This window comes from Candidozyma auris, chromosome 1 (assembly GCF_003013715.1).
Source record: "Candidozyma auris chromosome 1, complete sequence".
In the NCBI taxonomy this organism is placed as follows: domain Eukaryota; kingdom Fungi; phylum Ascomycota; class Pichiomycetes; order Serinales; family Metschnikowiaceae; genus Candidozyma; species Candidozyma auris.
The window spans coordinates 2,979,990-2,993,218 of NC_072812.1; the positions used below are offsets into that span (position 1 = coordinate 2,979,990).

Sequence of the window (13,229 nt, forward strand, 5' to 3'; positions counted from 1 at the left end):
CCGCACCTTTTTTGCAGCCAAAAATGAAACCTTCCCGACTAAATGCGATGCTACGTATCTCTGTAACAAACTATTTTATTCTGAGACAAAAAATTCAAAATGTCACAGATTCGAAGCAGTCTGGTTTTTTCTCTAGTGCTCGGATCTGCGACAGAAATCTACAAGTGCCTTCTTATGAAGCACTCCGTGATACTTGCCATCCCGTTGAAGGACAACCACCCGAGTTCCGATCCTGTCGAATATAAGATGTGCCAACGTCAATGATGCATTGTGGTTGATGAATATTGGATCAGTATTCACATACCGTATCAAACACGTAAGATGGTTCATGTGAGCCTCATAATCTTTCCTCTCGCTTTCAAATGTTTGGTACTCGTCGTTAGTTCTGTATGTGAAGTAGTCTTCCGGTGGAACATCTCTATAAGAATTGCTTCTTTGTAATTCTAGCGCCTCACCCAAAACCCTGAGGTTGTGATCCTGGTATGGCTTCCATGCCGAAGGTAGGTACAGGCTTGTTTTAAAAACTTTACAATAAACTTCATCAGTGATGTCAAACTCGTGCGAGAACTCGCCAATCCTATCAAGACAGAGTTCAAGCTCTGAGAAAAAGAGGGTACCAACACAAACCTCATCCTTCAAGAGTGGTATGCATCCATCTAGAAGTGAACCTTTCGTCAAAAGGGTAAGCTTGGCCCATAAAACCCTGGTGGAGATATATGGTGTCTTGGTGATATCGATATGAAGCTTGTCATCCAAACCATAATCACTAAGCTGCGACACGTCTGAGGGTTCTTCTGAAGATGTGCTGTAACGTTTTTGTGTCGCCCCTTGATGCTCCGTCTCTTCCAGCTCCTCCCTCTTGCAGAAGTCTCCATCAGGCAAAAGCTCTTCTGCAGATGCAAAAGGATCCAAAGCCTCAGACTCGGGTGACAAGAAAGGATAGTCATTAGCTGTGAGTAATGCCTCATACAACGAGTTGTCCTCGATGAGACCTCCCAGCCAGTTGGCCACGGCAATTGCAATGGCTATAGGCAAAACATAGGTGTATGAACTAGTCAACTCGAATAAAATGGTCACTAGAGTGATATTCATCCTCGTAACACCAGCCATGAAAGCACCTGCGCTAATCATAGAATAGATTCCCAAATCGACGCATTCGCCTGAGTTTTCTGCACAGATATAGTTCATCATTTCGATGTGTGTAATCTCATCGATGGTAAATCTTTTGTTTGCAAGTTGAATTGCCATACCAAAGATTCGGCCAAAGAGAGCCCCAACGACCATGGAAGGTACATATATACCGCAAGGAACCTTTAATCCAAAAGTTATGAAAGTGAGGATGACTTTAATCACAAAAGCTGTGAGCAAGCGCCAAAACTCGGCGACAAACTGGTTCTTATTTGTGGGACATAAAGTGGTATCCAATTCGTGGCTGTTACACGATGTTGCGAGATCTAAGACTAGCTCGGAAGAGGCTTGTTTTGTGTATGGATTCCAAAATGTCACAACACCCGTAGCCAATGCAACACAGAAGATGTCTATCATCGGATGGCCCTTGATGAAGCGAAGCTGGCGAAACGTTTTGGGCCACCATTTGGTGAAACGAACAAATGAAGCCCCAAATATGCCTCCTGCTACACCAATGATGACAAAGAAAGGAAGTTCGGTGGCTTTCCAATCAGACTCATAGCTTAGCTCAAACAAAACCGTCTTATCTGTGCCGTAAGGATTCAAAAATTTGAGAAACAATGTGGATGTCATAGCACAGATGAAGATGAGGAAAAGCTGATGGGAAGGCAAATAATGATTGATTTCCTCCAAAATGAACAAGACTCCACCTAAGGGCGAACCAAAAGCCAAAGCCACTCCAGAAGATGCTGCCGCAGAAAGCACTTGCTTCTTCAAAAGATCGTTGCGATTGATGTACGGAAAGAGTCTGGTGAATATGTTGCCCACACAAGTAGCAAGATGAACGTAGGGACCCTCTTTTCCAAGAGACATTCCAGATGCGATCGCAAATATGAGCGCAATTGTTTTGGAGACAAGGGTATAAGAACCCAAAAATCGACGAATGACAAATCCTGAGAGAATTGTCTTCACTTCAGGGACTCCAGAACCGGCTCCGGAGTACATTACCCTGGAAGAATTCTCTTTTTCAGGATGCTCGACTCCCGAGTAGTAGTCTTCGAACTCTGTTGCGCCCATTTGGTTTATACCTTGTGCTTTAGACGAGGTAAGTCTGGTGGGAATCTTTGTTGTGAGCGTGATTGCTCCAGCCAAGAGGGCCAACACCAAGGTGAGAACAACGTAAACAGCAAAATCAAGCCGGAAAAATTGATTCAAACGATTATGTTTTAGCACTGAGGACCAAGACACCCAATCAGGGCACTCTGTGGTGATGTTGGAAAATACATCGGGCTGATTTCTGGGGATAGAGCAGCACGATACTTGCGAGGCAAACCAGTTTGTTTTGCAGTAGCCGTGTTTGAAACCCACAAGAACGACCTCAAACTTATCTATAACGTAAGCAATGACAGCGAAGAAGAATGCAATAATGGTGATCAACACCCACTTTCCCAACACGAGGTACACCTTCTGAAAGACCGAAAGGGGGACCTGGGACACGATTTCGTCGTCTTCGCCACTTTCAGGATCAATCGACCCTCCCTTTGTGATTCGGACGCCACGATCTAGCCCATAATTGAACATGTTCATCAGAATGAACGCTTTAGCCCAGTCTATAGTTGTGAAATCGTCATAATAGCTTTTGAAGCTGGCAACTGGCGCCTGCACCATCGACAACACTCTAGAAGCAATGGTTCTAGCTGTTCTATGCGTGTGGACCGACTGGATCTCATCAATCAGTCTGGAAGGTAACGGCTCAAAATGATTGGGCCTGTGTCTATTCAACATGGGCGACTTTAACCCGATCTTGTTCAAGCTGCGTATTCTATCCAAGGAAGAGCCGAAGTCGGCGTCCACCTTTGGCAGTCTTCCCAAGTGGGAGTTTCTTGTTGAGACGCCTCTCAAGGGCGTACTAGGAAGCGTTACGCTTCCCTTGTTTGGAGGATCCGGCGCCAGAATGGTCACTCCGAGTCCGTCAGCAGTCAGAACGGAATGTTTGGGTTTTGGGCGCATTCTTGTCTTCTATTCGACTGAGTAAGCGTATAAGTATGTTGTTGTTGGGGTATGTCTCTGAAATCTGGGGTGCACTGATAACACAACAATGCAGGCGACGCTAAGAAAAAGGAAGAAACGCCTCCCCACTTTCGCAGCCAAGGACTCTGCCACGAAGAATGTGAAAAGGGAGAAGGGTTTGAAGATTCTTTAAATTTAAAAGACAATTTTCGCCTTTGAGTGAATTTTGTGCTCGGCTATTGACGGTTAATGGATTCCATCGGGTTTTGCTCCTTTCGACAGCTATCACAGTGTGTTTCTCTTCGCTACGAACAAAAGCTTCACTGGCATTATGCCGAACCGGCTCTGTTATTTATAGACGGGAATAGTAGCGGGTGTGTATAACATCTATGACACAATTTGATTCATTTAAACTCTATACTGCTTAATCGGGCTAGTTTAATGTATTTGAGGATTCGGGTTAAATTTTTTTTTTAAGGTGTGGTTAAGCGTGAGCGTCATTTTCGCAGCCATTTGGAAGGGACCATTTAGGTGATGAAAAGACTGTAGTGTTCGATACTACTTAATAAAAAGAGTTACTCAGGCTTTTTCTTTTTTTTTCTTTGTTAGACGGGTGAAAGAGAGTATGTTGAAGAAGGACCAATTGCTTTATGTTAGGCCAAAAGGAGGCATTTTAAGGTTTACAAATGACCGTACGGCCACAGTCCCTCTACTGTGGAGGAGGAGGAGGTCTGACAAGGTGCTATACTCTTGATTTGATTCACTTATTACAGTTTTGGGCCACAGACCTTGGCTTCCCTGATGATATAACACAATGGGATCTAGAAAGAAAAAAAAAAAGCGGCTCGAATTGTTGATCGAGCTATTTCAATTAGGATAATTCTAACACATAAGGCTAGTTTGGGTTGACTTCTCGCAGAATATAGTTTTAGAATACTGGAAGTAGTAGCTCCTTGATCTTCAAAATAAAGCCAAGGTTTCTAATTGTTCCACGACTTTCCTATCAGTTGACCAGATTCCAAGTCCCCTCTCCGCTGCCCAATGCAATCTTAAAATGAATCACCAAGTCATTACAATTTCGGTATGTTTCTTAATTATTTCAAACCCTACAAGATAGGGGACGTACTTGGGAGTCATACTCAAATGAGTGCCTTGATAACCCGGAAGTGCGGACCTGCTTTACCAACTTTTCCTCTACATCGAAATCCATTTCTTCGTTCATTAGTACATGTACGCTCTATGTCTAGCTCTGCTGCAATCTGATGCCGTGGAAGTTGTCGGCTCTGAAGATAGCGTCACCCTCCGAATAGCCTCTGCCTAAACCAAAGCCCACGCCGATCCATACGGGGAAAGCTCTTCTTCTGAAAAAAAGAATGGACGCCAAAACACCGCCGCCAAAACCCATGGCGGTCTTGATCAAAGTGTTGGACAAGACAAGGTCCCACTGGTTGTTAGTATGCGAGGAGGATGAAGGATGAGGACCGTGGTATACGAAGATCGCCACATACCTTGTTGTTGAGTAGATTTTGGGAAGTGTTTTCCTGTTTGCCGGCCATTATGGTAGAAGTAATTGAGGAATTAGCTGGAGTATGGGGTCTCTACTGGACGTAATTTTGCTTGTGAGAGAGTGAAAAACAAGCAAATACATTTGGTTGGCCAGTTGCGCGTGTGCAGGTTCCCACCAGGCTCATACTAAGTTTCAAAGTGATTCAGGCGATTGAGACGAACTTTGACAATAATAGAGCTTCAAGTTGCCTTTTTTGCTGAAGTAAGCTTCAAAATTTGCTGCGGTTTCACTGACCTCGGTCTTTTAGTGCTCTGTGTGAGCGTATGAGAGCTCACTAAGCGCACAAGATCGATAACACCACTTCACTGAGGCGAAAAGTTTTGAAAGAAGGAGCTTTTTTTTGACTTATAGGCATCAATTGATGTTTCAGATTGGCTATACGCAATTTTTTGCTTCGTTTACACTGATCATCGTGCGTTTCGGTCGTCGCCTGTGCACGGCCTTAGTTTGCAACCGAGACTAGCGCACATACGAAGGATGACAATTGAAAGACTCAAGACAAACTGCTACCAATTGATCAAATTGTGAACTTGTTGTTGCCAAACTTAAAAGCGAAACTTCTTCAATCAAATTTTCCCGGTAAACGACCTCACTAGACAAAGTGCGATAGTGGTTTCCGCCTCTCAGTTTTCAGTACAGTGAACAGCTTCATCAATCGATTGCATGAGCAGTAAGTTCGATGGTTTTCCAACAACTGATTACTGGATTCTCATATGCTGTAGTATATTTAAATCATCCATTAGTGACAACCAGCCTTAACCAACTCTACTGTAGCATTCTGAAGGGACAACTTTTGATCCTACAGCTCTCTCTAAGCTAGCTGAACGAACCTACCACGACTCAATTGCAATAAACACAATCGCAAGCAACCCTTGATGCCCCTCAATTGCCTCTGAACCTTTTGATACAATTCGATGAACTCCTTTTTTTTTTTTTTTTTTTTTTCATGCCCTACTGAGTGCAAAAGATCTACGTTTGCTCCAGACAATCCTAGGTACACCACCACCTAGACTTTGTCAAATTGCCCTCCCAAACAGTATAACTCACCAAACAATGCAGATACTCGCGCACTCTACATTCCATCAACTGTTCCTGGGAAGTGAGCCTTGAGAAAAAGTGCCAAAGATGGTCTCAGCCTGAACCTCGGCCATTGCGGCGGCCCGATCCCGAGCAAGCAAAACGGGCAAGCATGATTTCTACTGGAGAACTTTACCAAAACACAACCTCTTGTTGCTTTTCCCTATATATTTACGGCTAATTCCAAATTTTACTGCTACCATTTTAGTTGATTCGATTTCCTTCTCGAGAAATGGGCATGTCTGTGGTGGCTGCAAAGTCTCGCGCGATTCCTCGCCCGCCCGACGTTTTCCCTCGTTTTCGCCTTCACTATGCCACGGCCAGTGCGAACAATCAGTGTTAGGGAAAGGAGACAGGGGAAACACATAAGGAGAAGGTTCTGGATTTTGACTGTTTCAGCAATGTCATTTTCTTTTCTTTTCTTTTTTTTTTTGGTAATTTTTCTTTGGCGTCTTTGGTTGGACAATCAAAAAGACACCTCTTTTTGAAGCTTATATAAGCAAGGGGACCGTCGGTTGTTGTCTGGTTGAGACAGCCGTGCGACAGATCGGCCTCGCCTGGGGCGAAATCAGAGAAATAGAAGAGTATGGCACGAAAAAATCCGCTGGCCTGCCTGCCCTTTTTTTTTTTTCTCAATTGGGTGGATTCCTCTCGCACTCTCGCACTCGCACCTCACCTCTCGCACCTCTCTTATCCGGACTAATACCCCAGTGATTTTTGTCTTCCAGGACATTTTGTGATAAAAGAGTGGTATTATTATAGTCCTCACGCTGCACTTATCATATCAATCAACTTATGATCTTTCAAAATACCTCTGGATGTGCAAATTCATCGACATTTCTTGCGCACCTTCAATCCGGATAAGAAAGGTGCGCACCCACCCACACTCCCTCAAGCACTTAGTACTGCGATGCCAATTATTCCACCACCAGGTACCTGGGCGTGGAACACCTATAAGAACAAGGCAACAATTCACAAAATTACCGCCAGAAAAACGTCTCTTCTGCACCTTCTCACGAAAATCTCTTCAAATCTTCAACTTTTTAGGCCCATTTTCAATTTCCCCTTTCCTCTCTACACCTACTTTTTTCTAGCTCCCTCCCTTTCCCTCTTCGGTCGTCCCCATACCTTGTGCGAAATAATAGACTCAACTTTCACCACCGTCCATTACCACCTCAACACCACTCTTAACCACCCCCCCATACCGTTCATTAATTACCTACGCCCATGCCCAGCTCCAGCTCGTCGCCGAATCCGGCAGCCACGAGCCCCGTGGTCCAGGTGATGCTGGCGTTTGAATCGGCCTCCCGCATGCTGCCCACCAAACACACCCACCTGGATATCAACGACAAGGACGACATCGAGGGAGGAGGCATTGCCACGGACGAAGAGTCCCACCCCACTCCTGCTACTGACTTGTTGCTTCTGCTGAACCACGACCACATCGATAGCGACTCTGTCCGGAGCCACAATGTCCCATCTGTTGGGAGAGCGCTGCTGCAACAGAGCGCCCGTGTGGCTGCGGAGCTGCGTTCGCTGAGTGAAGACAGGCGCCCGGCTGACGAAAGTGGTGACGACAATGACATCGACGATGAGACATTTGCCAACGATTCGACTCCTTCTGCTTTGCCACGGATGCCTGGAACCTACGACTTCAATGGCCTCAAGGGGAGCTCCAGCAAGGTGTCTTTGGCCGGTGAAGAAGAAGTTCAGAATGAAGAGAAGTCGGCGAATGTTGATAACCTTCTGCCACCTCCACGACATGCCTCGAAACCGTCTTTGGGCAGTCCCGTATTGCTAGACCAAGAGGCTGATCCAAGGACTCCGGTGCTCAATGGCCCGGACAAGGCCACTGGTGATGCTGCTTCAGAGCCCCAGGGTTCCTCTGTCGGGCTAGGCATCTCTACAGAAAATACTCCCTATGCTCCGAATGTTGGTCAAGGTGATGAGATCGATGAAATTCCCGCTCGTGGTGACCTCATAGACAACGAGCACCACACGTTCACTGAGAATGTCAGTCTTTCCAAGAGTCCTTACTTGGGAACACCCGAAATTGAGCAATATAAGCCTCAGCTCGATCCTGGAAAGCCCCGAGCTGACTTGGATATCGACGAGATATTAAAGCAGCGAACACTACGCGACTCCTCCAACGCTGAGTCCACCAGCCAGTCTTCAACTGAAAATAGATACCAGGATTCGCTGAGTAGAGACTTTGGCGCTCTCAAAGACGATGGCATTGAGAATGTTGATGACGACGATGACAAGAATGATATGATGAATATGAGCCATTCAACAACGCTAGACGAGCCGCTCGCTGGCCTTTCCATCGATGATCCTTCCCAGAGGTCTGTGTCAAACCTGACAGTCATTAGAAGCCCTCCGCCTCCTCCTACTCAAAATTCACAGGCTTATAATGCCACGCCAGCTATACTGGGTGAAAGCCAGGGCAGTCAGACGCCTGGAAGCCAGGCAACTATCATTAACCGAACTCCTCAGCTGAGCACAACTCTGCGGTACCCAGCCTCGGGGTTTCTGAAACTGCCTCGAGATCTTGACGTTGGGATGATCTACTCCAACGTCAAGCTTTCAACTCCGCTGCAAAACGGGAAAAAGAGAAGCAGTGGTAGCAGAGTGAAAGGAGTGTTTAGCTCAATGTTCGGTAAGTCGAAACTGAATACCCCTTCGTCCCCTGAGTTGAGCATGAAAATCAGTACGCCGTTCAATCCTCAACATACTCAACACGTGTCCGAGGCTCCTGATGGCACTTTGGCTGGTTTGCCAGCAGAGTGGGAGAGGCTTCTCCTGTTCCAGGGTATTTCGAAGAAGGAGCAGGAGCAGCACCCTCGCACAATGAGGGATATCATGGGATTCTTTATGGAAGAGAAGATTGGTGAGAAGAAAGGACCCATGACGAGTTCAAATGGCGGAATGGAAAGTCCCTCGCTTGCATACGCTAATGAAAGTACATCCTCGTTGGCGCAATCCTCTCCTCCTTCTACTCCCACGGCGAGCACGAGCCTGTCTGAGCATCTCAACTCTACTGGCCACCCAAGTGTTTCGACTCCCCAAGATCAGTACTCAGTAAATCAAAAGCATAGAACGCCAACTAGCTCGCAAGCTGAAGGTCAATTCATTCCAAGCCGTCCAGCTCCAAAGCCGCCATCAACTCCATCCGCCTATAATCCAACCCCATCAACAGCTGAGACTCCTCGTTCTAAAAAGCCGTTGATGGGTCGTCGCTCATTCTCAAGTAAATCACTTAAAAAAGGCTCCCAAAAATCAGATGCTGCACCACCTTCACTACCGAGCATCAGCGGGCCAATTCGTGCCGCACCTCAACCACCCAACCAAATTCCAAAATCGAAATCTCATAGTTACTCGTTGGCGTCTCAAACTCAACTGAGTACGAAGGGCTCCACCACAGCGCCAGTTGTTCCAACATCTAGGTTCCACGATATCAACACTGCTGCCGAGAGGGAGTACAAGGCTCACAGAGCACCTCCTCCACCTCCAGTGCACAAGACACCCGCTCAAGCTCTAGAGCATATAACGTCGGATAATGCAACTTACGAACGCAACAAGGCTCATGAACCCAAGAAAGCCCTGGTTTCTACTGAACTGACTCAAACCTCTTCTTCGCACCATCAGCAACCAATGCGTGATGCTAAGAAGGCAGCGTTGTTGACTCAAAAGAGACGAGAGGAGAAGAAGCGCAAGAATCAACAAATTATCTCGAAGTTGCAAAGTATATGTACAGAGGGGAATCCCAATGATTACTACAAAGACCTCAAGAAGATTGGTCAGGGTGCTTCGGGTGGTGTCTATATTGCTAGGTCTGTGGCTGGCCCATCAGGCAAGATTGTTGCCATCAAGCAAATGAATCTTGAGCAACAGCCCAAAAAAGAGCTCATCATCAATGAAATCTTGGTCATGAAGAGCAGCAGGCATGATAATATCGTCAACTACATTGATTCATTCTTGATCAAGGGTGAACTCTGGGTCGTTATGGAGTACATGGAAGGTGGATCATTGACAGAGATTGTCACCCATAGTGTCATGACAGAGGGCCAAATTGGTGCAGTTTGCAGAGAAACTCTCAAAGGATTGCAATTCTTGCATAGCAAGGGCGTCATTCATAGAGACATCAAATCTGATAACATCTTGCTCAATGTTGATGGCAACATCAAGATGACTGACTTTGGTTTCTGTGCTCAAATCAACGAGCTTAATCTTAAACGTACCACAATGGTAGGTACGCCCTACTGGATGGCTCCGGAAGTCGTGTCCAGAAAAGAGTACGGACCCAAAGTGGATGTCTGGTCTTTGGGTATCATGGTGATCGAGATGATTGAAGGTGAACCACCGTACTTGAATGAGACTCCTTTGAGAGCATTGTACTTGATTGCTACAAACGGCACTCCAAAATTGAAGGAGCCTGAAGTGTTAAGTTACGACATTCGCAAATTCTTGTCCCGGTGTTTAAAAGTGGACTTCAACCAAAGAGCGACCGCAGAAGAATTGTTGCAAGATAAGTTTATCCTCAGCAGTGATGACGTCTCTTCGCTTGCACCTTTGGTCAAAATAGCTCGGATGAAGAAAGCGAGTGAGGCGAACGATGATTGAAGCTCATTACTACGGAAGGAGCATTAAAGTGCTACTTTCAAACTGAACTATCTGTCGTGTATTCTATTTCTTCCAAAGGTCTGTTGACAGGCATTCCATTCTAATATATTAAAAGCCTCCAGCCATATTTCTTATCTTGTCAACCTCCTCTTGTAGAGCTTTAAGATCGTCCAATATATCTGCTGTACTTGAGCTTCCCTCTGAATTCTGGTAAAATTGTTGGGGAACTTTAGGTGGTAATGGTGGCTTTGCTTCGTCCTGCTGATTACTTGTAGCATTTGACATACCCCGTCTTCGAGATGGTGGGGGTGGCGGAGGACCTGGACGCGAGCTGCCAAGTGGTGAGCGAGGTGGTATTGGTGGACCATTGAGGGCAGGTGAAAGGGAAGATGATCTATATCTTTGGAAGGGTTCGGAGGTAAATGAGTCTCCGTTGGAGTATTCCATTTGTTGCGTAGAATTGGTATGATCGTTTTGAATATAATTGGGCTGTGACGCCGACCGAGCTCGCCTTGCAGCCACGCGAGGAGGTGGTGGGGGCGGCAGTTTATCATTTGCAATGCGTGCATTATTAGCTGTGTTAGCAAGTGTATCGCCAGTCATCTGAGACGTGAAAGACTGTAAAGAGAGTCTAGGTGTAGCTTCGCCATTCTGATCAGGCGGTAGAAAACGAGCCATGTCTGCTGGCCCTGTGAGGTTTGATCGAAGTGGTGCGGGCTGCGCGTCACCTTGAGAGGGAGTTCCGATCAATTGTGCCATCTGGGCAGGTCCAGTCATATTAGGCTTGAGTAGTTGAGGTTGAGGCAGCAGGGAGCCTTCCCTGGGCAGAGGTGAGTAAAATTCTGGATTACCCAAGTGAATATTTGCAGGAACTCCTCCAACCAGCATTGTATCCACAGAGTTTAAGTTCTGGAAATGGTTTATCTGGGGTTCCATATCTTTTAAAATCTGCTTCTCCTCTGGATCTGGAGATCTGATTGGCCCAGGAACCGATGAAGGCACTTGCAAGCTGCTCAGGTTGCCAGAAGGGCCCGCCTTGGAGGCATTGAGTCTACTCAAGAGCTGATTCATTGGAAGCAGGTAGTCTAGATCGCCCAGTCCTGGAGGGTCTGCATTTTGCTGCTTTTCGGACGCCGGGTCATGAATATCTGTGACTATTTGATCAGAAAATTTCACGGATTTGAGCTTCTTCAGGCGTTTTTTCGGGAGTTTCTCGTCAGGGCGTTCTCCAGTAAGCATGAACTGCGTGAACAGGTCCAAGTCGAGCGGTTTGGAGGGCAGCTCGACCGGAAGGGGTTCCGGCTCGCGTTGTTCATCATCATGATCGTCATTTTGACGCTTCTTCAATAGGATTGATGGTGGTGTGGGAACAGAAGTCAGAATCTTGATTAGCCTTCGACTTGGTTCTTCTCCCTTCAACGTGTGCGACACCACCCTTAATAAAGCAAAGAACTCACCTATGTTGATGGAATGTAGAATCTTCGAGAATATTCGGTTGATTTTCTCCTGAGCCTGTTGCGAGAGCTTGAAGTTGCTCAAGAACTGGTACACGTCGTTCATTGATATAGTCCGCAGGTTTGTTCGTGCTAGTATATCAGAATACCACCGCATATACGTCTTGGATTCTTCCAAAGTGAGGTCCTGAGCCGTCAAGGACAACGAAATCGAATCATCCAGCTGGCTCGTATCGTTGCGTCCGAGGTTGTCTGCCAGTGCATTGGCGAAGATGTAGGCTCGATTATCCTGGGGAGGCTTCTGCAAGTCGGTGTTGGAGGTGAAGCCAAAAGACACCGGAGGCGGGGCGAGCGCGTTACTGCCTTCATCTCTTGTGCCCTGGAGAGTCGAGTCTAGCCAGGAAAGGCGAGAGTCCATGCTGGGGAAGTCGATTGTGGGTGGTATGGTGGGAGGTGATAGGTTGTAGGTAGGAGATCTAGGTGTGGAGGAGGGAAAGGACAAGCTAACAGTGAGATCAAGGTGCACGGGTGTGGTATAGAAGGAGGTGATTCACTGGGAGAAGATTGGGAATTTTTGAGTGTGGGGAAGATGATATAGTGTTCTGTATTGCTGTATTCTCTTATCCTTTGTGAGCCGGCTGCTTTTATTCGTGCCGTGGTGTGTTTGGTATGGCTTGTATGACTGGTGAGGGTTCCGTCGCAGGGGTCGCAGTTATGGTTGCAAAACCGAGGTGCTTACAGTGAGGCGAGTGTAGAAAGTACGACAAAATACGTGACAATCTACTTCTTAGTGTGATTGCTTCTAGGTTTCTAAGAATGGAAGAGTCATTTCCTGGACTTTTGTGAAGCCCCTCCCCCGTTGCAATGTGGTAATTTTGGACAGAGTCATTCCTGCTTAGTAGGTCCCCAAGACTCAGGGAAGCCCTGAACTCCTTGGCACGAAGTTGACAAGATTATACCGAGGATAATACGTCGGCTGATGGTCTTAATACCAACCCTAACTTAAGAAAGATTTCGTTTGATTTGAGAATATGATTAGTTGTTCAGTGTTGAATGTAGAGTGAGAGTTCGCTGAGATGAATGGGAAGGGGCACAACATGGCTCGAAAACAACTGACGTTCCCGGGACCAGTCAAATCAATATGTTCGATTTCAGCTCATTCTGATCATTAATTTAGAATCTTGTTCATCAGCGGAGGACAGCTAGTATGGTTACGTTGCGCAGCATGTTAGCTTCACCATCTTCTTCATCCCTGAATATTAATTGCATTGAGGCTTTTATCCTTACAATATCTTATGCTTCAATGCTATGTTCATAAGTGAACACGACTCGAATTATAGAGACTCACTCACAGAGTGTCACTAGAGCTT

The 13,229-nt window shown here is 46.3% G+C and overlaps 4 protein-coding genes across 4 annotated transcripts; 1 reads left to right on the forward strand and 3 right to left on the reverse strand. All coding sequences in view use genetic code 12, as the record gives it.

The window, feature by feature from the left end:
- Positions 1-132: 132 nt before the first annotated feature.
- Positions 133-3,138, reverse strand: GEF2 (Gef2p; the record flags this gene model as incomplete). Its single annotated transcript, XM_029033058.2, has 1 exon — positions 133-3,138. The coding sequence occupies one exon, from the start codon at positions 3,136-3,138 to the stop codon at positions 133-135; it is 3,006 nt and encodes a 1,001-aa protein (XP_028893373.2).
- A 1,243-nt stretch (positions 3,139-4,381) lies between these two features.
- CJI96_0001370 (uncharacterized protein) lies at positions 4,382-4,694 on the reverse strand (the record flags this gene model as incomplete). Its single annotated transcript, XM_029033059.1, has 2 exons — positions 4,382-4,582; positions 4,647-4,694. The coding sequence occupies 2 exons, from the start codon at positions 4,692-4,694 to the stop codon at positions 4,382-4,384; spliced, it is 249 nt and encodes an 82-aa protein (XP_028893374.1).
- A 2,315-nt stretch (positions 4,695-7,009) lies between these two features.
- On the forward strand, positions 7,010-10,405 carry CST20 (mitogen-activated protein kinase kinase kinase kinase; the record flags this gene model as incomplete). Its single annotated transcript, XM_029033060.2, has 1 exon — positions 7,010-10,405. One exon carries the CDS (start codon positions 7,010-7,012, stop codon positions 10,403-10,405), a length of 3,396 nt encoding a protein of 1,131 aa, XP_028893375.2.
- A 108-nt stretch (positions 10,406-10,513) lies between these two features.
- On the reverse strand, positions 10,514-12,277 carry CJI96_0001372 (uncharacterized protein; the record flags this gene model as incomplete). The annotated part of the gene is made up of 1 exon (XM_029033061.2): positions 10,514-12,277. One exon carries the CDS (start codon positions 12,275-12,277, stop codon positions 10,514-10,516), a length of 1,764 nt encoding a protein of 587 aa, XP_028893376.2.
- Positions 12,278-13,229: the final 952 nt, after the last annotated feature.